We start from the raw sequence: 26,592 nt of genomic DNA on the forward strand, positions 1-26,592 counted from the left end.
GATTCTCACCTGGAAAGGGGGACAATTCCAGAGAAACATTTATATTTTTGTTTTCCTCCTCACTGGGGACAAGGGCAGGTTGGTTTCCAGAAAACAACTTGTGGACCCCGGTCCTCCCCCACGTTCGCACCACACTCTGCAAGGCTTTGCTGGATTCCTACACCTGTGCAGAAGCCACGTCAAGTCTGAGAGAACATTCCACCCCGGGAGCTGATACTTAGCTCCAGAGTCTACTGTGTAGCAACGTGTCTCTCAGTTTTTAGTTTGAGTGACACTTGTTGATCCTTTTCAGTTACAAATCTTCCCCAGAATATCTCAGGGTAGAGGAAACAGCACCGGGAAGACAACAATGAGCTTGAGCAGGATTGCTGCTGGACAAAGACCTGGGAACCCGCAGAAACGATGGCAAAGCTGCTGGCACCCAATCAAGAACAGAGACAGACAGACAGAAGGCACGGGACAGGGGGCCATTTGCTTGGCAGTACTTTGGCCCTGGTGCCTGAAGTGGGAGGAGAAAAAAAGCAGCACAGATACGCAGAGTGGGTTCTGAGTATCAAAGTGCTGGGTGCCTCCCCCAGCACCCTCCTCCTAAGCACCTCCCTTTTAATAGAGCCCAGCAGGGCTTTATCAGCCAGTGCCTTCTGCCCAGGAAGCCAGCTGCAGTGTGAGTACTCTCATCTCTGTTCATTTCTAACTGTTCCTTGTCGGGGGGTTGTCTTCTTAGACCTCTCTAATTTTTGCTCTTTTTCGCTTTTCTTTTTTTACTGGAGAAATATATTCAGATGATTGGAACTGAGTAAAAGCAGCAAAGACAGAGTTCTGGTATACTAGAAAGTCATTTACCCAAACCATGGGCTTCTTCCTGGACGCTTGCAAGCAGCGTCTTGGTTCATGTTTTCTACAGCAGGTGGATCAAACTACAACATGGTTTCTTCCACCGGAGTTCGTGTGGAAGAGGGTTTCAGCAAGGAGTCCACTTGAGGTGCTAAAGGACTCAGCTCACCGATGCTCTATAGGAGTTTCAGGCTGTGTTTTTGAAATAAGTAAAATTGGAGATGTATCAATCCGACTCAAAAAAAAAAAGTGGGTACTGGGAATGGCCCTTTCCAACTATGGTTTTATGTGCTGTCGTGCTGGAGGGAGGGTGCTGGAACACCCATTGGGAGAAAGAATCAGTCCCACTACAGGCACGAATCTGGCAGCTTCTTTGCAGCTACCCTTTCTGATGTGGAATTCAGACCTCAAGGCTTCTAGGGGAGTGTGTTCTGAAGAGAGAAGTGTTTTAATCAGGAGACAGGATAGCTGACAGCAGTTTCTTTGTTTCTGATTACAGCTTTAGAGAAACCTGAGCACCTCCCACCGCTTAGAATCAAAAACTACCTAAAATAAAGATTACTGTAAGTATCAGATAAATGTCAATGCTGAAAATTCTCTTATGTATGATAGAGCATGAATCTTTATATGCTTTCTTCTATATCTATATCCAAAACTTTGTATTATTTGTAAAAGTGATACTTGAGGCACAGAAAATTAACAACTTTCAGGGCTCTCTAATTGTACAAATTTCTAATGTATGTTGACAATAGAATGAGCTGTACTTCCTGTAATAAAACAAGGAATGTAGTTGAGCTGAAATCTTGATTTTTCAGAATGATGAGTACTGCTTTGTTGTACTAGTGATCTGGGCTATGAAAAGTGCTTTCTAACTCCTGCTGTAAGCTCATCGGGTGCAGCTTCCAGAACATTCTTGGGATGTTACCTTCAGCACATATAGGCCTTGTTGTAGATATGTCAGCGATGCAGGAGAGTGAGGCTTACTTTGAGGCACAGTGAGATGTTTGTCAGGAGAGTCACTGCTTCGGGCAAGGGCATGGGGTGAAACCAGACGTAGCAGAGCCCTTTGCTGCTGTGCAACACTCCCTCCCCAGAGTTATGTCAGGGAGGCCACGAAGGCTGTGTCTAGTGTGTCACTGAGCCCTAATGCCCCTTGCATCCCAGCATTCAGAAGCTGCTCCTTCACTGTGTGTTGACTTGAATAGAATCTTGGGGGCATCAATGTGTGTGGCTCCAGCCCGGAAGACGAAGAGCCACCAGGGCTTACCTATTCCATAAGGCTGACCCTGCTGAGTGAACGTGGATGGTCCCCACTCTGGACCCCAGTTTTCCCTTCTATAAAATGAAGCCTCAAATTATATGCTCTCTCAACTTTTTCTGTCTCTCTCTCGGCTAAGGAAATATCGTTGTTGAGCTCAAGGTTGTCATTCTCCAAGACGTGGTGATTTTGGTGGTGGGGAAATGTAAAAGGGGAATGTAACAGTCCTACCTGTCTCTTTCTCTCCTTTTTTTGTTTGTTTTGTTTTTGTTTTTGTTTTTTTTTTTTGCGGTACGCAGGCCTCTCACTGTTGTGGCCTCTCCCGTTGCGGAGCGCAGGCTCCGGACGCGCAGGCTCAGCGGCCATGGCTCACGGGCCCAGCCGCTCCGCGGCATGTGGGATCTTCCCAGACCAGGGCACGAACCCGTGTCCCCTGCATCAGCAGGCGGACTCTCAACCACTGTGCCACCAGGGAAGCCCTCTTTCTCTCCTTTTTATTTCATTCATTCTTTCTTTTTTTTAAAGTTGTGTATGAGTGCCCTACAGTTGGGTTTCTGCATGTTGTTCTTTATCAAACAAAAATATACATAATGCAACCCACTGGTCAGGTATTTGCCAGATTGTTTAACCATGGATAAACATACACATACACAGTTTTTTCCTAAGAAATGTCAGTAATATTTTCCACGGTTGTGGATTTTTCTGAGTCACTCTAGTAGAGTGTAAATTTTCAGATTTCAAACCAAGCCAGTAGAAGAAAATAAAAATTAAATAAAAGAGGAAGAAAAAAAATAAAGAAATACCACACATACGACTTTCCTGGGACCTCTGAAGGAAGAATACTATCCTTGGATGTGATGGAATTTTTTTTTTAATAAAAAAAAAAGGAAACAAAAAGTTGCCACACTTGTTGAATTCAACTAAGAATTGTTTCTTATAAACAAGGCGATGTCCAATTTTTAACAATTCCTAATCAGATACAAGGAGGGGGAAAATGCCATTTAGCAGTTTCTTAGACTGGGCTTTTGCTATGCATACAAAGTGTGGCTAGCATCTTATCACAGAAAATAGAACCCATACCAGGCCTTCTCCTCACATTTGTAAAGATCAAGGCTGAGGGAATTTGTGGCATTGGCTTTGACCCCCAAGATGGAGCCCTAACAGTTTGCCTGAAGTGTTTCAGAGCCTGAGCCCACCCCTCCTTTTGGAACAAGCTTCAGATCTGTCAGCTTCCTGATAGTGGAGAAACGCAGCAGAACAAAACCTATGCATAGGTCTCTGTGCAGGATGATTTGCCATATTTTTCTTTTGTTCTAAGTGAAGTAAAATGAACATTCAATGTCTGCAGTCAGCTCATCATCTCTCTTTGCTGATGGAGCTCTTGTTTATGGAGAAGTTGGCCTTCTCTGTTAATATCTCCTCTCCCCAGGAACTCTCTGGGAGAGCTCCTGCCTCTCTCTACCTTGCATTTCACACCACAGCCAGGGCACAAATCCTGCTGATTCATCTATTTTTGCCCTTTGTCATGTATGGAAAGAAAGGAAGGATGAATGGACGGTCTTTGATTGGCGCCGCTGGTGACGCCCCTCCTGGTCCTCTTTGGAGGGACCCTTTTGGAAAAAAAGCTGGTGAGGCGGCACGCAGAGGCTTTCCCTGGCTAAGCTTGGCCCTGGCCCATGGGCCACCAGAACAGGTATGCTACCTTTGTGCAGCTTCTCTCTGTGACTCTGCTGTGTCTTTTCTGAACAGAGCCTGGGAAGTGGGTCCTCATGCTCTGCTGAGCAGTGCAGCTTGGGCTGAGCCAGATGCACAGGGGTCTTGGTCAAGAAAGTCACAAGACACTCATCTGGGGTTGGATGCTGGACCTTTGTGCTGCAGAGTTTTGACAACCATGGAAAAGCTAGGAAAAAGTAGTCTGGGATTTTTAACTTATGCTCCTCCTATTTTATAGAGTTTTTTCCTTTTATTTTCTGGTCTTGTCTTTTTAGTTGAAATTTAATGACCTACTTAGATTTGAAAAGCTTGAGCATCAGTTTAAGTTCCTGTTTTATCACCTTGCATTGCCTTTCCAATTAGGATGTGTGGATTCTTAAAGTTCCCTAAAGAAATGCAAACAGTCTAGCATGATAAAATTCTAGGGTGAACCACAACCTTTAAGTTACTGGTTTCTCATAACCAATTCTCATGCCTAAGTTCTGGAGCAAGTAGTCAGGGTTCCCAGGGCTCCAGAGTATTCAGGATTTCAGAATAAATGGTTCCTGGGGGGTTCGGCCACAGCAGCAACTGTCTGCTCAACTCATGAGAAGACCCCTCTCTCTAGGACATGGCAACCACACAACCTACCCCAATATGTGGATACTGGAAAGACAAAGCACAGCAAGCCTTCTGTACGTTGGGCTGTGGATTCAGATAAATGATTCAATCTTTATTCAGCTTCGGGTGGCTAGGCAGGGAACTCTGGCCAGTCAGGTTCTCAGTCATATCTGGCCAGTTAGAATATCAGGTTTCATATTTGTTATCTCTAAAATCTCTGAGGTGATGATGTATTTAAAACCCTCTTAAATAAATGCTGGAAATTTTGAGAACATGAATTTGTTCACCCTGGAATAACCCATATACCTAATTGTTTCTGTGCTTGATGGAAAATGTCCACTTTAATGTTTTCATTCGGTGCTGCCTCTGTAGGGCCAGATCTACTCAGTCACAGAAACTCAAGGCAATTTCTTGTCATTGCCTGGGCTGGAGCCTGATGCCTCTCATAAGATGCATGGCTTTGAGAATGGGGTCACTGTAGCTGAGGAAAGGGCCTTCCAAGCAATATTTTCAGTTATGATGTTTAAAGAGGGAGATAAATAAAAATAAATGATAGTCATCACTTAGATTATGAAATAAAATCCAATTTTTCACAATTGCTTAATAATTCAAACAGTTTTCCTTGTTTAACTTTGGGGCCAGCTGAGTTCCATATAGACCTAGTTTTGGTTCCTGACCTCCAGCAGTTTTCAGTTTAAGAATTTCTTAATGCAAATGTTCATTGGAAGTCTCACAAATGCTGGTTTCTATCACTATTTTGCCAAGACAAAATGACCTTGGTCTAGAATGCACTGCATGAACAGCTTCTACTTTGTGGAATGGTTGGCCATTGTTCAAAAGCAGAATGGTTAGTTGGGCAATGAAATAATACAATTGAAGTGAAATTGTGACTCAATAAAAAATGTTACATTGATTTCTGTACTGGGATTAATAGAAGCCAAAACTAAAATCTGGATTGCAAAAAATAAAAATTTTAAAAGCCATAACTTTTATTATCTGTTAATAGCCATTTGTTGGCTATGGTAAATGGAACAACGATGGGACCAAAAATAGCCACGAGAACCCCTTATTCACAGCCTGGCCACAGAGAGAAGACGAGCTGGTCTAACTGCACGAGTTTGGGGTATTTCCTTGGTCATGTCTTACGTGCCTGTGGCTTCCACATTCCACACTTGTGCCTTCTGGGGTCTGATGGTTTTGGTGTTCCCCTGCTTCACACTGGCCTGGCTGTGCTCCTTGCTTCCTTGCAAACTCAAGGTAGTTTTGCCATTGTCGTTCTCCCTTTGCCTCTTTCTGGGACGACATCATTGGTATTCTTTTATATCTACCATCGGCACCATAAAACCATTTTTGTCTACAGGGTACCATATTCTGTTGATGCTGGTACTTAGTCCTATTAACACTTATCATGAGAAGTGAAGAGTCTCATAGTGAGTGCCAGTCGCGGTTATACTGTTAGTATTTCCCCGAGGCATGCTTACTGTAAGTATGCCCTGTACATTCTTATAGCACACAATTCTTTTTTTTTTTTTTTTTTTTTTTGCGGTACGCAGGCCTCTCACTGCTGTGGCCTCTCCCGTTGCGGAGCACAGGCTCCGGACGCGCAGGCTCAGCGGCCATAGCTCACGGGCCCAGCCGCTCCGCGGCATGTGGGATCTTCCCGGACCGGGGCACGAACCCGCGTGCCCTGCATCGGCAGGCGGACTCTCAACCACTGCACCACCAGGGAAGCCCCATAGCATACAATTCTTAAATTGTAATTTTTTGGTTTTCAACAGCTTGGTCCGCCTCCACCTTTCCCATTTTCTACACCTTTGTGGAATATTATTTTTCCAGTCTTTAAACATTTAAATAACAAATTCCAAAAATAAAGAATATCTGAGGCAGTTGCCTGATGTGATGACATAGTCAAGCAATCTTTGACTTGGAGAGTGTGTGAGAGGCGGTTTTCTTAGGCTGTGTTAACACACACACACTGTTTTGTAAACATTTCTTCTCTTTCAAACTTTTAAAAACAAAACTCTTTTTTGTAAAATAAAAATTCAATTTAAAATGACTGCTTGTCTTGGAAAGTAGCTGATTGGTCTGTAACCTGACATCTGGCTCCTTTCATTGGCAGCAAGAAGCTTAAGTACTTAGCTATTTCTATATCATTATCTGACTCCTTACGTTGAAATTAACTATTTTTCAGTCTTTCCCACTAGACTGAGCTCTTTGAGTGTAGGATATAGGTGCTCAATAAATATTTGTTGAGCTAGAAACTGAACCTTATGAAATGAAAGACCAGAACCTTTTTTCGTGATGGCATTGAAAACAGTGATAACAAAAGTAGTATGGGGTTTGGGTCTTGGTAATAATCTCCGTGACAACATTTCAAGAGGAAAATGGTGTGTTCTTAGTTCCATGGGATGTCATGGTCCAGATAAAGTGCCTTTAAACTCATCCTCTGTGGCTACTGTGACCAGGTCCCACACTGGCCAGTCCGAAGTGTTCTACATTAGGATGTTTATGAGCTCTGTTCTTTCCTTAAGGAGCCAGAGGAAGAGCTATCCATGGAGGACAGCCCCACTGTGGTTAAACTGGACCAGGGTGGAAATCAGGGTCCACCAGTTCGCAAGAGAAGATGCCTCCCCAAGGCACTTGGCTACATAACTGGTGATATGAAAGAATTTGCCAACTGGCTTAAAGGTATTTACTCTTCCATCCCTTGGAGCAGTGGCTTTGGGGGAAATGGTTTGCTGGTTCTTCTAGTCATATCTTTAGTTATACTCCCCTACCTTCTATCTATCTCTTTCCTCTCCCTTTTTTAACTTTTTATCTTATAACCAGCAAACTTCTTCAAATGTTTTTTAATGGAGATAGTGGTCAGGGCCGCAGTCCAGTTGATATCAGAGGAAGGCACCTGGTTCCTCCTTATAATTTCAGTACTTAAAAAGTGAAATTTTACTATTGGTAATTCATTCCTTTGCCGTATGAATCTGAACCTCTAAGCATGGTAAATAAGTTCATCCGATGCTTTCTGGAACTGAGATTCTAGTAGGGGCAGTTGGATTGAGAGGAAAGAAACTGGTTGCTTTCAGGGATCTGAAGGTCACTAAGGGGAAAGGGTTCAGAGAAAAAGCTTCAAGGAATATCAAAAATTAGCTTCACCTTCATGAGAGGGGATTTTGCTCAGGGTGGGCCCTGGACTTGGGAAGGAGCCCCATTTGCCTCGCTGTTTCCTTAGCTCTGCCCATCTCATCTCTTCCAGACAAACCCCAGGCACTCCAGTTCGTCGACTGGGTCCTTCGGGGCATATCCCAAGTGGTGTTTGTCAGCAACCCCATCAGCGGAATCCTGATTCTGGTGGGACTCCTGGTCCAGAACCCCTGGTGGGCGCTCAGTGGCTGTGTGGCAACTGTGGTCTCCACCCTGACAGCCCTGTTACTCGGTCAGGACAGGTAGGCGCGTCCCTCCAAGCCTCCGCTTCTTGCTTCTTAGAACACAGGAGCCAACCAGTTACTCTGGGCAACAGTGATAAAGCCCACCCTCCCCAGGAGAAACAACCTTTATTGCACAGAATGCTTTATATGTGCCTTTAGTCAGAGGTCAGGAAATCATTTATATCCTCTTATTCGTGGTACCTGAATAAGCGGCCAGTCTGAATGATGCCAGATGCTCCTGGCACTACATGGTAACCAGAAGAAAGCTATAAGTAATTCCCAGGGTAGGGTCCAAAGGGATCTGCTTTAATGATTGATCAATTATTTATCATCAGCATTTTGTTTATTTACAAAAAATGAATATGGGTTCAGGAAAAGTTTTAGTGGCTTAAAAATCCCACTAATCCCATTATATCTTATTTCCATGCTTAGCTTAGTAAATTCATTCTTCATGGACAGTACAAAGATTAGCTCAGCTTCCAGAGAGACGAACTGACATAAATTCCAAGTAAGCAAGTTCTGACTTAAGTAATGTTAGTGTGTCTTCTGAACTATGTGTTAGGCTAAACATAGCGTGTACTTTATAAACTATCTGCCACTGAAGAATTGATGAGCTGACTCCTACCATGGGAGGAGACGGCTCCTGCCTGACCAGTTCCTTCAGGTCTGGTTCCTGCTGGTCTTCTAGGTGGCCAGGATCCATGCATCACCCCCAGTGGATGGTCATTATACAGCTAAGCTCCTGTAACACTTACTGCAAACTGCCTAAGGGGCTTCTCGGGGAGAGAGTCCAAAAATGCTCCACTTTCCCATCAGGTCCAAGGAGCCTGACTTGTTCTCTATGGAGGGTGATTTTGTACCTTAGGTCAAATTCTGTTCTAATGCACATCAAGAAACAGTCTGTCCAGTTTGGAGGTATGGTCCAGGATTGTATCATATCAAATCTTCTTCATTGTTTTGCCCCAGTAGAAGTTGACCCATTGTCCTTATCACATATGGTTTAAAACAGGGGTCCCCAACACCCCCTGTTAGGAACTGGACCACACAGCAAGAGGTGGGTGGCAGGCTAGCAAGCAAAGCTTCGTCTGCCACTCCCCATCGCCTGAACCATCCCCCCCCAACCCAGTCCATGGAAAAAGTGCCTTCCATGAAACCGGTCCCTGGTGCCAAAAACGTTGGCGATCAATGGTTTAAAAGACCAGCCATATTTACATGGGTTAGTTTTCAGATCTCTTTTACTCTCCTCGGTCCTAAAGGGCACATGAAAAAGGTAATTCTGCTTTAAATGAATACACATCTTCCTGTTGATGAAACTGTGGCATTCCACAACATGTAGGCATTGCAGTTAATTTTTTGTTGATCAAACTCAAGCCTTCAATCCGAAAGTCAGTTGCTGAGAGGACAAGCCTTGCATAACTCCCCACTGCCCTCAGGTATGGCCTCAATTATCATTTCCTGGGTTAAACCAATACAAGTCGCATCACCTGCCACATATCCTGAAGGATTGTTTAAGGGAGACAAAGGGCTTTTGAGCATGGAGTCTCACCTCTAATACTCTTGCCCAGATGAATATCACCCTGCTGTTGAACTGGTGCCTCCTGCTCCAGTGACAAACAGGCCGGGAGAAGCTTTCACACCATCCTGTACTGCCCTGTAGCGTGACTCATTGCTACATCACCTCCCCCTCAGGCCCTGTGTTCAACCTCGCCCACCCACTTCACCATCTGCAAACCCGTGACTCCTACAGACTTCATCCTTGAATGCTGGGTACCTTCAAGGTGCCAATTCTCAGAGCCCTGGGGGGCCTGGCTTGTCAGCCCCAGGGCTTATTCTATAGAAATCATTCCATTTCTTGGAGCTTCTTGTCCCCAGATATGAAATGGGAACCATTTTGGCCAGGAGTAGAAACTTACCCAGGACAACATTTAGAAGTGAGGTTAAATGCTGGGAAGCAAAAAGGACCCAAGAAATAATTAGGTGCTATATATGCACATAATTAAATGGAGTAATTTGCCAAGTAAAAGTAATTGTTTTTCTTTGCAATAACTTGGAAATGTATATCTGGAGACAACAAAATGGAAGCACAGGAAGATGAAAATATATGCTAAGTTGGAAGAGCTGTGTTTATAAGATCAAAGACACCATGGAAGTAAATTTACATTTTAAGAATCTTACATCTCTCACCAAGAAAATCAGACTTAGGAAACAGTTTCACATCAAAGCTCTATTCAAGTCAGAGGTCCTAATGACTTAAAAGAAATAATAACTTTTGGAACAAAAGGGTAAAAGGAAGCAGAATAGGTTGGATTGCTGATTTCCCTTTCCTCCCCTGGATGCTGGAATTCTCTCTTTAGCTATGACACCTCTATAGGGGTTGTTCTATGTGCACATTTGCATTTTATCCATGTATATTTTACTTTTTCATGCTTTTATTAGTATTTGACTTCTACAGACTTTGCAATAAAATCCTAAATATAATCTCATTTTCAAATGTAAATATTATCTGGAAGTTACTAGTGTCATTTATGTGCACGTCCAGCCAACATCCTCCTGGAAGCTGTCCAAGCTGCGCCTTTTGCCCACAGGTCCGCCATTGCAGCAGGGCTCCAGGGCTACAATGCCACCCTGGTGGGAATCCTCATGGCTGTCTTTTCAGACAAGGGAAACTATTTCTGGTGGCTATTATTCCCTGTATCTGCTATGTCCATGACTTGGTAAGTTGTACCTGGTTTTCGAAATGCCTTTTTGAAAAATGTATAGGGGGAGAAGGCAGTGGGGGAAGTTATTATTTAGGGAGTATAGAGTTTCTGTTTTGCAAAATGAAAAATGTTCCATGAATGGATGGCGGTAATAGTTGTACAACAATGTGAATGTACTTAATGCCGCTAAACTGAATGCTTTAAAATGGCTTAAATGGTAAATTTTATGTTATGTATATAACACAATCTTTAGAAAAACATATTTTTAAATTTAGATTCAGGATATGTCTATTGGAAACATTCAAATACACCGATGCGTGTGGCCTCCACACACACCTCACAGCCAACCCCCCACAAGATTCTGATGTAATTGGTCTGGGGTGTTTCCAGGGCATTGGGAGTTTGAAGGCTCCCAGGAGGTTCTAAAGTACAACCAAAGTTGAGAACCACTCCCCACATCAGTGGTCCTCAAACATGCACACTATCGGCCTCACCTGCAAGGCCTGTTAAAACACGGACTGCTGCTCCCTCCCCCAGGCTTCCTGATTCAGTCCATCTGGGGCAGGGCCTCAGAATCTGCATCTCTAACAACTTCCCAGATGATGCTGTTGTGGCTGATCCAGGGACCTCACTGAGAACCCCTGCGCCTGTATGAACTCCCCTTACCACCTGCCCCTGTCCCCTTCAAAATAGTTCTTTACTGAATTCGATTCCTTTTTTAACCCTAAATCCTTCAAACTAGTTCTATGTTGACACTGTCTTAAATACTTTTTTTCTTTTTCGAAAACAAACATTTCCTTCTTACCATGGTATATTCAGAATATAAAATATTAGTACCCACACAAATGATACGTGTAGCCCACTATGGACAGCGTGCCCACCCTGGATACAGCACAGATGTGTGGAGGAGAACCTGCCGGCACGGCCAACCTGCTCAGGTGGGACTTCCCACCTATTCTGAAGATAAGGCTCAAGGGCAAGAGGCATCACCTGCACATGGTCACTCACCCTCTCCCCCAATTCCGGAAACCTGGGATTCTGACCTTAAAGTGATGGCTCCTTGATTGGATCAACAAGTGAGGGAACAAAATGGGCCCAGAGACCATATAATCCAATCTCCCAGTTTACAGATGAGGGAACTGAAAGTACCTCCCTGCCCTTGGCCACACAGTTCAACTGCTCAAGGACTTAGAACTCTGCCCTCCTGAGTTTAAGATCTCTTTCCTCCAGTCCACACCACCTGCATCCTTCCTGGGATCATCGTTTTTCTTTTTCAAGACTAAATATACTAAGACTCGTGGAGATGGTATACAAGTTCAAGATCAAGTTTGCCTCTGGTGGGGAGGGAGGTGCATATGATCAAGTAGGTTACAGAAGGGGCTTTAACTGTTTAGACAATATTCTTTTCAGATGTCTTAAATACTTCAAAAATATTTTTAAAACCTAGATTTATAACTCACTGTGAGCAAACCCAGAGCATAATTTTCCACAAGCCAAATAAGCTGAGAGTTTATTTTTGACTGTATGTAAGAATTATTCTATGACAGGATTTATTCCAGGTGTGTTTGGGTTTGGGTTTGTTTTTATTTTTGTTTTTTTTTTCTGTGAAAAGTTTGGCAACACACTTTAGGGACATATTTGCCAATGAAACAAAGCCCCTCCATAGTATAGAGATCCAGTTTGTCAACCTGGCTTCCATTCCAGGGCATTGGGAGTTTGGAAGGCTTCACATGCATATTCTTCCATTCTGTTCTGTTGTTGTTTTTAGTCCAGTTTTCTCAAGTGCGTTGAACTCCGTGTTCTGCAAATGGGACCTCCCTGTCTTCACTCTGCCCTTCAACATGGCGTTGTCAATGTACCTTTCTGCCACGGGACATTACAATCCATTTTTCCCAAGCAAGTTGTTCACACCTGTAACCTCCGTTCCCAATGTCACCTGGTCTGACCTCAGTGCCCTGCAGGTAAGATACACTATCTTCTTACACCCCGACCCCCCCAACCCCACCCCCACCACTGGCTCTGGAAGACACCCCGTGTCCTCCTGGTTAATTATTCATGGGCATCAGAAGCTTATAGAGACTCAGCACTGGGGGGACCTTGCCACCTTCCTCTTTTTTTTTTAAGATTTTTTTTTAAAATACGTATTTGGCTGCGCCAGGTCTTAGTTGCCGCACGCGGGATCTTCGTTGCCGCATGCGGCGTCTTGTTCCCTTACCAGGGATCAAACCCAGGCCGCCTGCACTGGGAGAGCAGAGTCTTAACCACTGGACCACCAGGAAGTCCTTTAACGCCTTCCTCTTGCCGTCTAAATGCTTATTTGTTCTACTCCAAAGCTTTGGGCTCTAAGGGATTTTTTAAATGACTATTTGGTCAAAGCTAATTTTTCTTCCTCTTTTCCTAAAATCTGCAGTGCTAACTCCAGAATATATCTCCACTGAAATTTAGACACTCTATTTCAAACTTGGCCCTTATTTGTGGGGTATGATGGAGGCCAGCCCTTGAGGCAGGGGCCTCCAGCCTGGTGTTAAGTCGTCCCTGACCTACCTCCTCCAATCAAAAGAACTGGCTGCTTACTGTTAGATCCTGTTGCAGAAGCTCTCTATTCTGCTTTTTCTTATGGTGGACCTCATAGAATATGTACAGTAATTCAGATTTCTCAGGCTTTGGAGGCATAAGAATCACTGTTTTTTAAATACTAATACAAGCTCCATCTCGACTCCCTAAATCATAATCATTGGGGTGGAGCCTAGGAGCCTGTATTAACAAGCTCCCCAGATAATAGTGACGTGGGCCAGAGTTTGAGAACCACTATCCTAGCATGTATGCTGTGTATTTCATTACAGTTGTGCATAGAGAGAGCACTATTTTTAAAAGCCTGGTTAACCCAAATCAAATTCCAGCTCTTTGTATTGGTGTTTATTTAATAAATCTGTTTAAGGTTTCTTGATTATTTAAAAAAAGAAAACACTTGAAATCAGAAGAAAACCAACCTTACCTTTTTTAGGGTGCAAGAGACTGATTTTTCCGCTATCAGGTTATAAAATACCTTTTGCTGTCCTCTTTGCTGAGCAGTCAAAACATGTGAGGAGTTCAAGTAGCCTTTTCTTTAGCTTCTTGCCCAGAAAATGAATGGGAGCATTTGGAAATAACTCAGAAGGAAAATTAAAAATTTATCAGAACTGCCCATGAAAAAATAGCATTAGTTTAACTATCTAAAACTGCCCTAATACAGTAGCTATTTTAATTTAAATGTAAAGTTAATTAACATTAAATAAAATTTAAAATTTAGTTCTTTAGCCTCACTAGCCACATTTCAGGTGCTCAATAACTGCACGTATTGGACAGCACAGATACAGAATATTCCATCACCACAGAAAGTGCTAGTGGACAGTGCTAACATGGGGAAGGGGAGTCTTGTCCTTCTCCTCACTCTGAACTACCTCTCCAACATCAGCATACTTATTTCCCATCTCATCAACTCCCCATTTCCCTGGGGAGGGATACCTGAGGGATAGTTCTGCTGTCCAGTTCTGTGATAAAAGACCACACAGTCTGCCTGTGTCAAGTTCCCTGGTCTAGAAGAAACAGGAAATGATCCTGTGTAGACGTGAAAATCCAGCATGGGCTGGAAGAATTTAGGCCCATCTTAGGTTAGAATCAAACTCACAGTATGATCCTGTGCCCTGGGCAAGGACCAGACTAGCATCAGAAACCAGCATTGGATCCAGCCTAATTCATGGAAGGAGCGGACACTTCCTTGTGCCAAAGCTGGCCTCCCTGCATCAGAGTCACTGCCTCCCAAAGGTCCTTGCGAAAAGGTGGAAGGAGTGAGATGGGAGGTAGGGAGGACCCCTTTCAGTGATAGCCTTGGTCAAAACAGAACTAACACAATTAATTACGCCTATCCTAGCCCTACCAGAAGTGTTGTTATAAGGAATTATCATTTGTTAGCTTGAATCAAACCCTGTACTTTGTTCCTAGGAACTGCCACTCTGTGAACATATTACCTGAGTTCAGAACTCAGCCAGAAAGCTAGAATTGTGATATTTACATGGATTTTTGTGTTCTGAGGACTGGCAGTTGTTGATAACTGGAATAAGCTAAGGATATCTTGGTTTAAATTAATACAAGCTCTCTAAAAATGTATATATAATGAAAAATAAAAAGAATTTTTAATTAAAAAACTTTTAATAAAAACTAATCAAAACATAAAAAGTAAATAAATAAATATAAATTTTAAAAAATAAAGTAAAATTAATTAACTAATACATGTTCTCATTAACAACAGAAGTGTAAATATGGTCCTGACTCATGAACCTGCCAATAATTGCTTCGGAGTTGTGGATAAGATAACCCGACTTTGGGTCTCTGCCCTTAGCACAAATAACTAAATTACGTGGGAGTAATAATACTTCTATTGACCATAGAGATGCATTGATTTATTGGCCTCAGATCTGATAAAGAGTTGAAAGCAATAGAAGTGTGAGCTGTGGTCCCTGCCATCCTCACTGGGAGGCGTGGCCGATCCTCACAGGATCAGTGAGGAGCAGTGACACAGCACTGGGAGCTTATCAGTGACCAAAGCCAGGTGACAGTGCAAGCAGTAGAGCCAGTGAGTGAAGGGTCTGGGAAAGGCATGCTCAGCACGCAGCAGGGAAGGGCTGGTGTATCTCTGGGGATAAAGCAGAAGAATGACTGAGATTTTTCCATAGAGAGAGAGAATTTTAAAAATTAGTAGCACTGACCTTGAAAGATAAGATACGCTAAATCTAAAATGACATCGCATTGTGTTTGTGGGTGCCCTATGAGTTTCTGTACAGTAGTTTTAATGACCGCATTTTCTAAATTGTTTCTGCAGTTACTGAAGTCCCTGCCTGTGGGTGTTGGTCAGATATATGGCTGTGATAATCCGTGGACAGGGGGCATCTTCCTAGGCGCCATCTTCCTCTCCTCCCCACTCATGTGCCTACATGCTGCGATCGGGTCGTTGCTGGGGATGGCAGCAGGTGAGTGTAAGACTTGTTACCAGATACTGAGCGCCTCCTCTGCTCCATCCATTGTCTCAGGCATCTTCTATACCCCAGACCTTTCTTGAAGGTCTGCTTCCAAGGGACCAGTGGGAGTTCTCGGATGACTTCCCCACCCCAAGACTCCTTCCAGAGCATCCTGCATTTAGTCCAAAGTTCTGACTCCTCCTGTCTTGCCTAATAGGACTCAGTCTTTCAGCTCCATTTGAGAACATCTACGTTGGACTCTGGGGTTTCAACAGCTCTCTAACCTGCATTGCAATTGGAGGAATGTTCATGGCGCTCACCTGGCAAACCCACCTCCTGGCTCTTGCCTGCGGTGAGTATCCTGTTCATCTGGGGCATGGTTGCTTATGATTATGGGATCAACATCAAGAACAAACAGTCAGAAAGGACTGTGTGAGAAACTAGAGCAGGAGTTCTAGTTTGAGCCCCCTGCTATCTGCTGAGGATGGAACCAGGGCAACTGGCCTCCCCTCTCTGGGAGGGTTTGGGTCTGCTCTGTCTACCTCATTACTCATTTTGAAGATGAGAGAACCATTTTACAATATGTGTATGTTGAGGGATAGAAACTTGACTTGTCCTATGTTCTTCATACTAATTGTTTGACCCAAGAAACTAAAAGGAAACAAGCTTAGAGTCGGTTCTCCTGGTGAATCAGGTGATATTAAAGGGCCCTTAGAGAATCACCTTAATCCAGCTGTTCTCAAAAATGCAGCAAACATCAGAATCACCTGGAAGCCTTGTTAAAACCCAGATTGCTGGGTCTAACCCCCAGTCCCTGACTCATTGTTAGAGGTAGGGGGAGGAGTTTGCATTTTTAACAAGGTGCCAGGTGGTGCTGATGCTGTAGCTCTGGGGACCACATTTTGAGAACTGCTATATTAATCCTTTCTAACCTCTGTTTTCTAGCCAGACTCAGCCTATGGGAGCTAGAAAGGGTTCTGGAGATCTCCACTCCATCCTTCTCATTTTACTGTTGGGGTTCTACATAAGGGCAGAGAGAGAAAGTGACACACGGAAAGGCATCCATTAGGGGTAAATATAAGTCCAGAATCCACATTTGCTAACAACTTCCAGAGTTACGCCCACTACACTACTCTCCTTCCCTTTAGTACCATTCAGGCACTTAGGTGAAAACAGACCTCAAGTGCTTTGGATATGAAAAGCTACCATGGATTTCTCTGGCCATTGGAAGGGGAGCTTATTCACTTATAGCTTCTGGCATCCCTAATTCAACACAAATAAAAGTGTGTAAGATAATGTGCTAGAATGAAGGAAATGACACTTCCTTGGGGACAAAGGGGTGGAGGGATATTGGAACATGCAGAAACTTTTGTAATCTCATGGAAACATTTGTCTAGAGTCATTTTATCACCAGATTAATCAATCCAGCCATTATTAAAGTGGTGGGACATGTCAGGCAGGATTTAGAGTGAGTTCCTGCATTGGGCAGGACATGGGATAGAACCAAAGTTTTCTAAGGCCTAATCCAATTTTGATTGTCTGATGCTCTAGGAAGATTAACAAAACTCAGGTTGCTGTGGTGTCGCCATTCACATGTCATTTTGTCAATTTCTTTATAGTTACATAACTATTTCACCTAATAGTCCTGTTAAAATTTTTGCTCATTTTTCCATACTTGTTTAAAGCTTAGGGCAAAGGAGAAGGGTAGAAACAGATTATGTGGCCTCCTGAGCTCACCTGGGTTAGACTCTTTATTCTGAGGTTGGTTTGAGGTTTCAAACCTTTATTTTTTCTGTATTGGCAGTAGCAGCAAATATGTATTAAACACTCATGGTACAACCCAGACAGTACTAGGAAGAGCTAGAGGTTCAGAAGCTTTAGATCCCAGATGGTTTTCTGTACAGAAAACAGAAGCCAGGTGAGTAAGAGAGAGAAGCCCACAGAGACCACAAGATGCAGAGCTAGGAAACACCTACAGTGCAGAGTGAGTCCCTGGGGGAACATTATAGTTCAGAATCACCAAAAAGCACCTCCTAGAAAGGGTGGCTTTTCTGTAAGTCCTAAAAAGTAAGAGGAGGAATTCCAGTTGGTAGAAAGCATGGTCTGGGCCAGCATAGGGACAGTCTGAGCACATCCTTAAAGATAAGCAGAAACTGTCTTGGTCACGGGTGTTGTTAAGGTCTGTGAAGGTCTCTTCACGGACTATGGGAAAGGAAAAGCCAAAGATGTTTACAGATGTGTGTTTCCCAAAGCTGTGATATCATCATTATTTTCTTTCTATACTTCTATAGTTGTACAGGCCTATTCTACCAAACAAAACAAACAAAAATTCAATCAATACAGAAGTGTATAAAGCAGAGAATGAAAACACTCCATCCCACTCCCTAGACAGAACTTCCTTGCCTCCTTCTTATAAGGACCCTGTGATCACATTGGGTCAACCTGGCTAATCCAGGATAAACCTCCATCTCAAGATCTTTAACTTAATCACAACTGCCAAGTCCCTTTTGCCACATAAGGTAACATATTCACAAGTTCTGGGAATCAGGACATGGACGTCTTTGGGGGCCTTTATTCTGCCTATCACATCTCCCTTCCTTTGGATAGATCAGATTTTCATTATTAGTAGAGCATACTGGTTAAGTCAGTATATTGAACTAGTTAAGAGCCCAGACCCTCCCTGGTGCCCAAATCCCAGCTCTGCCTATTTTAATTTCAAGAGATGCCAAATGCAGCCCACAAAGGCCGTACCAATTTCCCCTGCCACTGACAGTATATGAGAGTGCCTGTTTCACCCACACTGGGCACTGTCTTTTTCATCTTTGGACATAAAGTTTTGAGACAGACCTCTAGTCCCTCTTAAAAAGCAAATCTCACAGCAAGTTTATGCTTGCCCATATCACCCCAATACTGCCAAACAAAAGGTAAACCTTGTCAGCCAAGGTAAATAAATAACAGGCATTTATCACAGAGGTGCTCTTTTATTAGCTCCTATGGCTTTATCGGAAAGAGGACTTCGGAGTCACTGATAGAGCCTGGTAAAGCTGCCTTCCCTGTGTCCCTAAGCCAGAAACTGCATGGCCAGGGAACTCCTCAATTTTGTTATTTTATCAGTGCAAACTGTAAACACATTTTGTATCTCTTCTTACAGTTGGGTTATCATAGTAGGACTCACGCATGGTGGTCTGTGGGGAGGGACGTTGTCTATGAAGGACTAGGATCCAGTCCTCCCTTCCACACTCAAGGGCCTTTTCTCTCCCTCGGCTACTCAGAACGCTGTCAGGGTCATCACCTCCAAACCATGGTGTACAGAACTTCACCTCTAATATAAGGCTTTCCCAGCCCAACCCAGCTAGTCTTAAGTGATGGGCAGCAACTGTTAGACAATCTGATACTCTTACTATAGAAAGAAAAGCAACAGGGAATTGAAACAGCATTACAATATGAGACTCGAGCACCAAAAGTACGTTAATAGGTATTAAGCTATTGCACTTCTAGGAGAGAAATAAGGTCTCACGTGTTCAAGGGAGTGTCATAGAAAAGCTGGTACTCAGGAGAGAAGGGACAGAGTGTTCCCTCTACTTAGCCAATGGCCAGTGAATATTTCTTGAATGAGTGAATGAATGAATGAACTAAATGGGGGGAAAAGAGAAAATCTTCTAACCCTTCTCCTCAGAGCAGTACTTCCAACCCATGGTGACAGAGATGAGTTTATAGCTACTGTTTGTGAAAATATACGATTTCATTTGAGATTCATTACCTCCCTGTAAAAAACCTCTTCAAGTTGCCTTTTTACAGGTGATGAAACTAGATTCCTAGTTCAGTGATTTGTTGCACAGCAAACAAAATTGCAGAACTGGGATTTGAAGCCCAGATCATTTCCAAAGATGAGCCTTTCCCATTGGCATGAGACAATTCAGATGTGAAAGAATTAGGTATACTGTTGAACAAAAACTATCAGGATAAAAATATAAAATATTGATAAAAGGATGGAAGTCTATAGTAAAGGAGGATCATAAGGTCCCTCCCACCACCGCTGCCCAACTCCCCAGAGTAGCAGATGTGATTTCTCGATGGACTTGAGGATCAGATGATGAGTGTGTCTAACACTGAGTGTTGCTGGCCCAAGTGACCATGTGGCCATTGTAAGACGGTTATTCTTCAGGCCGCCTCTGTGAAACCTAAGGGCTTCCACGAGCCCCCTTGGGGCCAGGAATTGAGTTAGCTAGTTGAGATCTTTGATTTTGTTGTTTTACATTGAAAGTCATACATATAACTCAAATTACCTACTCTAATTTGTGCTCAAAGTAAATAAAAACAGGATGTTAATTAATTCATTGACCTGTATGCCAACCTTAATGGTATTTGGGAAAATGTTATTATGGGGAGGAATCCCAGGTCTGTGTTCAGTTTCTGCCAATTTCTGAGTTACTACATATATATATATATACACTATGATATTTGGAACTGTGAATTCTAACCATTGATCTGAGAATCCCAGATGCCATGAGATTGTATGCTGTCTCAAGGAACATAAGTTTAATTTTAATTATTATGCTTGGATAAAATAATGGGGAAGTTTATTTACCATGGAAGGCCTTTTCCTTAAGTGTTATCAATAATAGCAACAAAATAGTACCACAGAAAAGCTACCTTTATTGAGTACTTACTGTGTGCTAAGCCCAAGCATTATCTTCTTCACACTCACACCAACCCGTGAGAGAGAGATTCCTATTACCTCCTTGTACAGGTGAGGAAATGGGACTTCGAGAGGCGGCACCGAGCTCGTACAGGGTGGAGTCTGGATTTGAACCCAGAACCGCTGACTCTAAGCTCATACTTGTAACCAGGATGCTGGGCTCGCTGGTGAAACGCACAAGTTTACATTCCAGGGATTTATACCTAAAGGCAGTCTTTCCTGTAATGAAAAGTGCACCTACCAAGCATTCTTCTTTCCTTTTTTTTTTTTTTTTTTTTTTGTAGCCCTGTTCACTGCCTACGTTGGAGCCAGCATGTCCAACCTGATGGCTGTGGTGAGTTTGCTTTAATCTCATTTTCTCATCAGTGTGATCGATCAGTTTTCAACGATATGGAAGCCCTCCTGAAGTCCACTTTCGTGGCATCCTGGGGCAGAATCCATGACAGATAGCCACTACTTTCCATCTGCCAGACCCACCAGTCCTCACTTACCCTCCAGCATCACAGTAAACCTTAGTCCAAACTACAGTCACCAGACTTGCTAAAAATATCAGATTGTTTGATTTAAAGGAGTGAAATTTAGGGTGTATAATATATTATCAAGTTCATACTTTAACTCTGAGTGTCAAGAAGTTGACTTTAGAATATCTTTCACTTAAACAGAAAACTGGGGCTATGTATTAGTTGATAAATCAGAAAAGGGAGGAAAAGGATAGTTGATTAAAGACCCAGATTTTTTTTTAATTAAGCCAACAGTTTTTCATACCCCTTATATTTTTTTAATCCCCAATCAGTCATCAGTAAGACTTTTTTAGACCCATGTCCTGGCTGAATTTTTTTTTTATTTTTGGCTGCATTGGGTCTTCATTCCTGTGTGCGGGATTTCTCTAGTTGCAGCGTGCAGGCTTCTCATTGTGGTGGCTTCTCTTGTTGCGGAGCACGGGGTCTAGGTGCACAGGCTTCAGTAGTTGTGGCTCGTGGGCTCTAGAGCACAGGCTCAATAGTTATGGTGCACCGGCTTAGTTGCTCCACAGCATGTGGGATCTTTCCGGACCAGGATTCAAACTTGTGTCCCCTGCACTGGCAGATGGAAGTCCCTGGCTGAATTATTTAGTAGCCAAAATGGTTGCCCATTAAGAGCCTCCTGCTACTCTCTCCTTCCTTTGACTTTGTTCTTCCCCTCCCCTGAGGAGCCCAGTATCCCCAGAGTATTCTGGGGTCCCCCACCTCTCAGTGCCCTTCCTCACCGACCACTGCAGATGATGCAGGGCCGGTTCATGATAACTCTATCCATGTAGATGTGGTCATGGCTGCCACTGGGTTAGGACAGCATCTAGCCCTCTCAACAGCAGCTTCGAGAGCTTACCTGGGAGGGTCCTTCTGGAGACACAGTATCTTTATGGTGGAATGTCAAAGCCCTGTTACAGGCATGATGGGATGCCTTAGAGCTTGTGGGGCCCTTCACATCCCAACAAAGGTTCACAGACCTTGGCCTGTGGGCCAGAATTGGACAGGCTGCGAAACAGAGTCAGCTAGGGAGATTTTGAAAAATGCAGGTCCTCAGACCCTGTCCCTTGGCATTTCTGGTAGAGTAGATCTTGTATGATGCCTAGGCATCTGTGTTTTATTAAATTCTTCCAGATGTGATGTGACGTCAGGTTTGTGTATCATCATACCCTGGGGGTCCATGTATAAGGCCAAACCTAACCAAGTACATGGTGTGTGCTCAGCATTGTGTGAGTTGCCATGGACGCACAGAAGGAAGAGCTACCATCAAGGAGCTTACAGTCTTTTTGAGAAATGAACAAAAAGCAGTAAAGCAAGTAGAGTCCAAGACCTAGACTGGGTAGAGGTCAAGGGGAGAGAGGGCTGAACTAATCAAAAATGGCTCGGTGGACCTGATGAGTGGTCAGGAGCCATTGGTGGTTGGCGAAGTGTCATCTCTGGGAGCAAGGTGTCATGTTTGCTCATCCAGTGTAGGAAGTCTGACTGCATGAGAGGGAGGGAAAGACATACATCAACACTAAGGAATGCATGCTGACATTTCAGCTGCAGAATGCCCTGAGATCTTAGACTCAGTCTCCACAGGAACAAGCAGAGTCCAGAGCAGTGCCCCCAGCAAGTCATCCCCTGAGCTGAATGACAGTGGAGTGAAGCATGGTTCCTTTGAGATCCTCCGACAGGATCTCAAAGGAATGTGTGACTTGTCTCTTTTGCTCCAGGTCGGATTGCCATCTTGTACCTGGCCCTTCTGTTTGGCGACACTACTGTTCCTCCTGCTGACCACGAAAAACCCCAACATCTATAAGATGCCCCTCAGTAAAGTCACTTATCCTGAAGAAAACCGCATCTTCTACCTACAAGCCAAGAAAAGGCTGGTTGAAAGCCCTTTGTGAATGCAACCCCCATCCACAGCCATGGTCACAAGTCATTTCTGACTAACTACCCCAGTTGACTTCGAGGGTCTCAAAACTGTTGTTTTTACTACTAACAAATTTCATGCTAAGCCATCGGTGATCTGTTCTTTTTCCCATTTTGTATTTTTCTTTCAGACTCCAAAACATGCCCAAACAAGTGACAAGACACATCAAGGTGATGTGCTCTGGCTATGGAATTTAAACCCCAGTGGGGCATTGGCACTGAGACTGTACTGTATTTACAAAGTCAGAATGGTCCACCAGAAAGAGGAAGGAAGACCAAAGCTAATTATTGATATTTATTGATATTCTTGGTGCTTGGTTGCACATGATGTTAACAGTATTAAAAAATTAATCTCTATAAACCAACTAAGCCTTAAGTGAATGGAATTCAGAGTCACAAAATCAAAGTCAACCCAGAATTCTCAGATAAGCCATCTGGCTTATTTAAAATCAATGCAAGTTACACATTACATCAGTGGTCAACGTCGCAGGGCTCATCACTGAGCTCTTTCCCCAGCTCCTCAGCAGAACTGCCTCCATGCTGTCCCATGTGTGTGACATTCTCTTACAGGAGACGGTTGGTTTGTTTCAGGCTGGCAGAGCTGCAGGAGGGAGAATGGGATCCCATCCTTCAAAATTATTCTGTATTGTCACTTTTCTTGGATATTGCAAAGGATTTTTTAGGTAGTTTATTATCTTTTTTTTAGGAGGATAGATTTGTTTTCAATGAGGTAAAATAAGAGAAGTTCCTGGCTTTACCAGTTCCTAGGTATTAAAAAGAAAAAGTTACATTTTTCTAAAATACTCAGCATAGCTATTTTTACTTTAATCTACCTAAACTGATTTTGTAAATGCCACAAAAGCAGAGAATCGAATACCAAATCATCAACATCCAAGGGCCCTTTAAAGCCACATTTTCAATTCATTTAAGGATGTTATATATTATAAAGACTGAAGGTTAATGCCAGATTGCTTCTGGGTGTTTAGAAGTTGTTTAATTCTTACTTTAAAAAAAATCACTATTTTCTGCACGCTTACAATATTCTCACTCAGAAACCAATGGTATTTGAACCATCAAAAAGAAACACAGGTGGGGGCTTCCCTGGTGGCACAGTGGTTAAGAATCCACCTGCCAATGCAGGGGACACGGGTTCAAGCATTGGCCTGGGAAGATCCCACATGCTGTGGAGCAACTAAGCCTGTGCGCCATAACTACTGAGCCCATGTGCCACAACTACTAAAGCCTGCACACCTAGAGCCACAACAAGAGAAGCCACCGCAATAAGCCCACGCACTAAAACGAAGAGTAGCCCCCACTGACCGCAACTAGAGAAAGCCCACGTGCAGCATCAAAGACCCAACGCAGCCAAAAATAAATAAAAATAAAATAAATTTATTTTTTAAAAAAAGAGAAATACAGGTAAAGGAGTCTCCTGTTTTGCTTTGTTTGTGTAAGTTATCAATCCTGTAAAGATTCTATAACCAAACATGCTGAAGACGGCAGTGGGAAGCTCCGAAATTTTGGCGAATTGGAAAATGACACTGGAATCCTAAAGGTGTTTTTCTATTTGGGTTTGAAGTACTCAGTGCAAACTATACAGTTTGCTGAATGAACAAACAGAAGAAGGGAAGTAAACCTACAAATATTTTAGGGAAAAGTTCACTTCTTCATTTTCTCAGGGAAACACTGTTCCAATTTAAAAACCTTGTGACCAAAGCCTTTTGAAACCATGACTTTGCAGCTGTCATAGAGTCATGTATATTCCTGTGGAAAAACTAAATTTTCAGTGTTGGAACTGAAATCTCCCTTGTTAGGGAATTTGTAAAATAAGAGTTGGGGGGGGGGGTGGACAAAAATGCAAGCAGACCAAAGATCACCAGGACTGGAGACCCTGGGGCAAGGTTGAGGGAACCAGAGCCTCTCAGTGTCTCCAAGTCCGTGTTCACAGGGAAGCCCTAGCGGGCTGACCATATGCCCTTTTCCCACGTGCTCACACAGACTTGTAAATAAGAACATTTTAAAACCTTGTACATTGTCTAATTTAAATAGTATTCATTTTCTCAAGCTATTTTTGTTGCTAAGTGTTATCCTAATAATTTTAGTGAATATTTTATTGATTTTCCTAAGGAGTGCTTATATTCCTTTCTATTGCCTGTATGACAAATTTCTATGTAAGAATATGAATAAATTATACGCACAGCTCAGTTTTGTGTAAATTTTGTTTAGAAGTCATATATGCCTTTTATAGCCATTGTGTATATTAACAATCACACGCATAGGTATGTATTGCTTATATTTCAATGTACTAGAATCCTTATTCCTTTCTTATACTTCATAGTCACACCAGATGCGTAGTTGAGAAAACCCTGTTCAATTTCAGATTTATGAGCCCATCCCCTTGGTTATCCCCTCAACTATCCATTGGTCTCCTCACTCGAGAATTAAAATGCATTACTGAGGACAGTTACAGATGTTCAGGGCACTCTCCTAACACTTGGAGAAGAATATCCTGAGAGCCAGCTTCCATGCATTCCCAGACAGGCCCTGGGTACCCATCAGGACTGACCCTGGGCCATGACCTGCCTCAGGGGTCAGTGTTCTAGGACAAACTACTGTTCAGAATGTCATCCCCCGAGGGTGAAGGCCAGTGCTTGTCTCTGCCTCCTTTAACCCATGGTTAGCATATTTGAAAGAAAACACACTAAAAATGGAAAGTTAGTCCAACCAGTTTCAAAAAGCTGCCCAAACAGGAAGCAAAAGGAAGCCACAATGACTTGGACCCTTGGAGTGCTCTCTGTCAAAACAAAACCACTCCCACCTATCGTTTCAAGATAATAAATTTTACAAGAGTGATCTGCCTCCTTTGGTATGAGGTAGAAAACAGCGAGAAGGTTTTGAGCCCTTTTTGCTAAAGACTCCAGACACTATATAATTTCTGAGTTACAGGTGCCAATTTTCTTGCTACCCAGACACTTGATTACTGTGGAATATGTTGAGATTGGAAGGTTAAACTCCAGGAGATCAGGAATTTCCAAGGGGGCTTCTTACAAACAAGCTTGCAAGAATATTTTCAAGCTTGTTAAGTATAGAACGAGGTTTTACATATGTGACTGTGTTCAGCCTCCCCCTTATCTAACAACTTCCTTCCAAAAAGCTTTAATCTTTAGAGTTAAATATCCTTCTTGAACGTGCATTGACAACCCCCCGGACCATTAGAAGACTTGTAGATTCACAGCTACAGAGTTCCGTTTGCTAAAAAAATCTGCAGTGCAGATCTTGAAGGAATCTAAACAAATACAGTGAATGAAAGACTCTTAAAGAAGTGAATATAAGTCCTATAATAGTCTGCTTTCACAGCTCTTAAAATTGAACTATGAAATACATATAATAGGTCAGAGCAGACATATGCAAAATCATCTAAAAGAAAAGAATACTTCCAGATCTGACCTTAACCTTATTAAGTATTAACCAGGTAGGTGTTAACATAGCTGAAGCAAGCTTACCTCTGATGCAGTAGCAGGTCAACCACTGAAACTTAGGATTTGGAGGCAAACATACGCAGGGGTCTTCAGCACAGGGGGTGGTGGTCCAAGAACAGGTGTCAAGGGAGATCTCTGTGGTGGAAAACGATGCACTGGGGTATCATGGTTTAGCTAATGATCATTTAATCAAGCAGCAAATGCCTCTTATATAATCCTGTATGCACAAGCTACCTGGCTTCCTGTGTAGATTTGTCTTCCAGAGGAAAAATGTACTTGTCCACACTCATGAGTTTCTGATCGTCGATAGTTACATTTCTCATTTTAATTAATAATTTAATTCAGATACATAAGTCTTTACAAGTTTTATTTGATGTTATATGTCACCAAAAAGCAAATCACCCATGGTGTTCCAACAAATTTAAATTTCTGAGGCTACAAAGGTGGGTGGGGTTGGGGGTAGTCAGGGAAGGC

At 43.0% G+C, this 26,592-nt stretch overlaps 1 protein-coding gene across 2 annotated transcripts; it reads left to right on the forward strand.

Moving 5' to 3' along the window:
• The first annotated feature begins 533 nt into the window (after positions 1-533).
• On the forward strand, positions 534-24,832 carry SLC14A1 (solute carrier family 14 member 1 (Kidd blood group)). Of its 2 annotated transcripts, XM_060028982.1 has the most exons (10): positions 534-664; positions 1,334-1,397; positions 6,937-7,093; positions 7,656-7,845; positions 10,413-10,541; positions 12,295-12,487; positions 15,385-15,532; positions 15,738-15,872; positions 20,504-20,553; positions 22,441-24,832. In XM_060028982.1, exons 3-10 carry the CDS (start codon positions 6,958-6,960, stop codon positions 22,612-22,614), a joined length of 1,155 nt encoding a protein of 384 aa, XP_059884965.1. In that variant the 5' UTR covers positions 534-664; positions 1,334-1,397; positions 6,937-6,957; the 3' UTR covers positions 22,615-24,832. The 2 variants fall into 2 exon arrangements, with proteins under 2 accessions (XP_059884965.1, XP_059884966.1); XM_060028983.1 differs by lacking the exons at positions 534-664; positions 1,334-1,397 and adding an exon at positions 3,639-3,785.
• Positions 24,833-26,592: the final 1,760 nt, after the last annotated feature.

Source organism: Delphinus delphis, chromosome 13, assembly GCF_949987515.2.
Source record: "Delphinus delphis chromosome 13, mDelDel1.2, whole genome shotgun sequence".
NCBI classification, from domain to species: domain Eukaryota; kingdom Metazoa; phylum Chordata; class Mammalia; order Artiodactyla; family Delphinidae; genus Delphinus; species Delphinus delphis.

Bases quoted from the DNA above. Each gene is read 5' to 3' on its own strand.
- SLC14A1 (XM_060028983.1), top strand. From the start codon at position 3,639: ATGAATGGACGGTCTTTGATTGGCGCCGCTGGTGACGCCCCTCCTGGT. The intron at 7,846-10,412 runs GTAGGCGCGTCC...TTTTGCCCACAG, and splicing joins CTGTTACTCGGTCAGGACAG to GTCCGCCATTGCAGCAGGGC. The intron at 15,533-15,737 runs GTGAGTGTAAGA...CTTGCCTAATAG, and splicing joins GTTGCTGGGGATGGCAGCAG to GACTCAGTCTTTCAGCTCCA.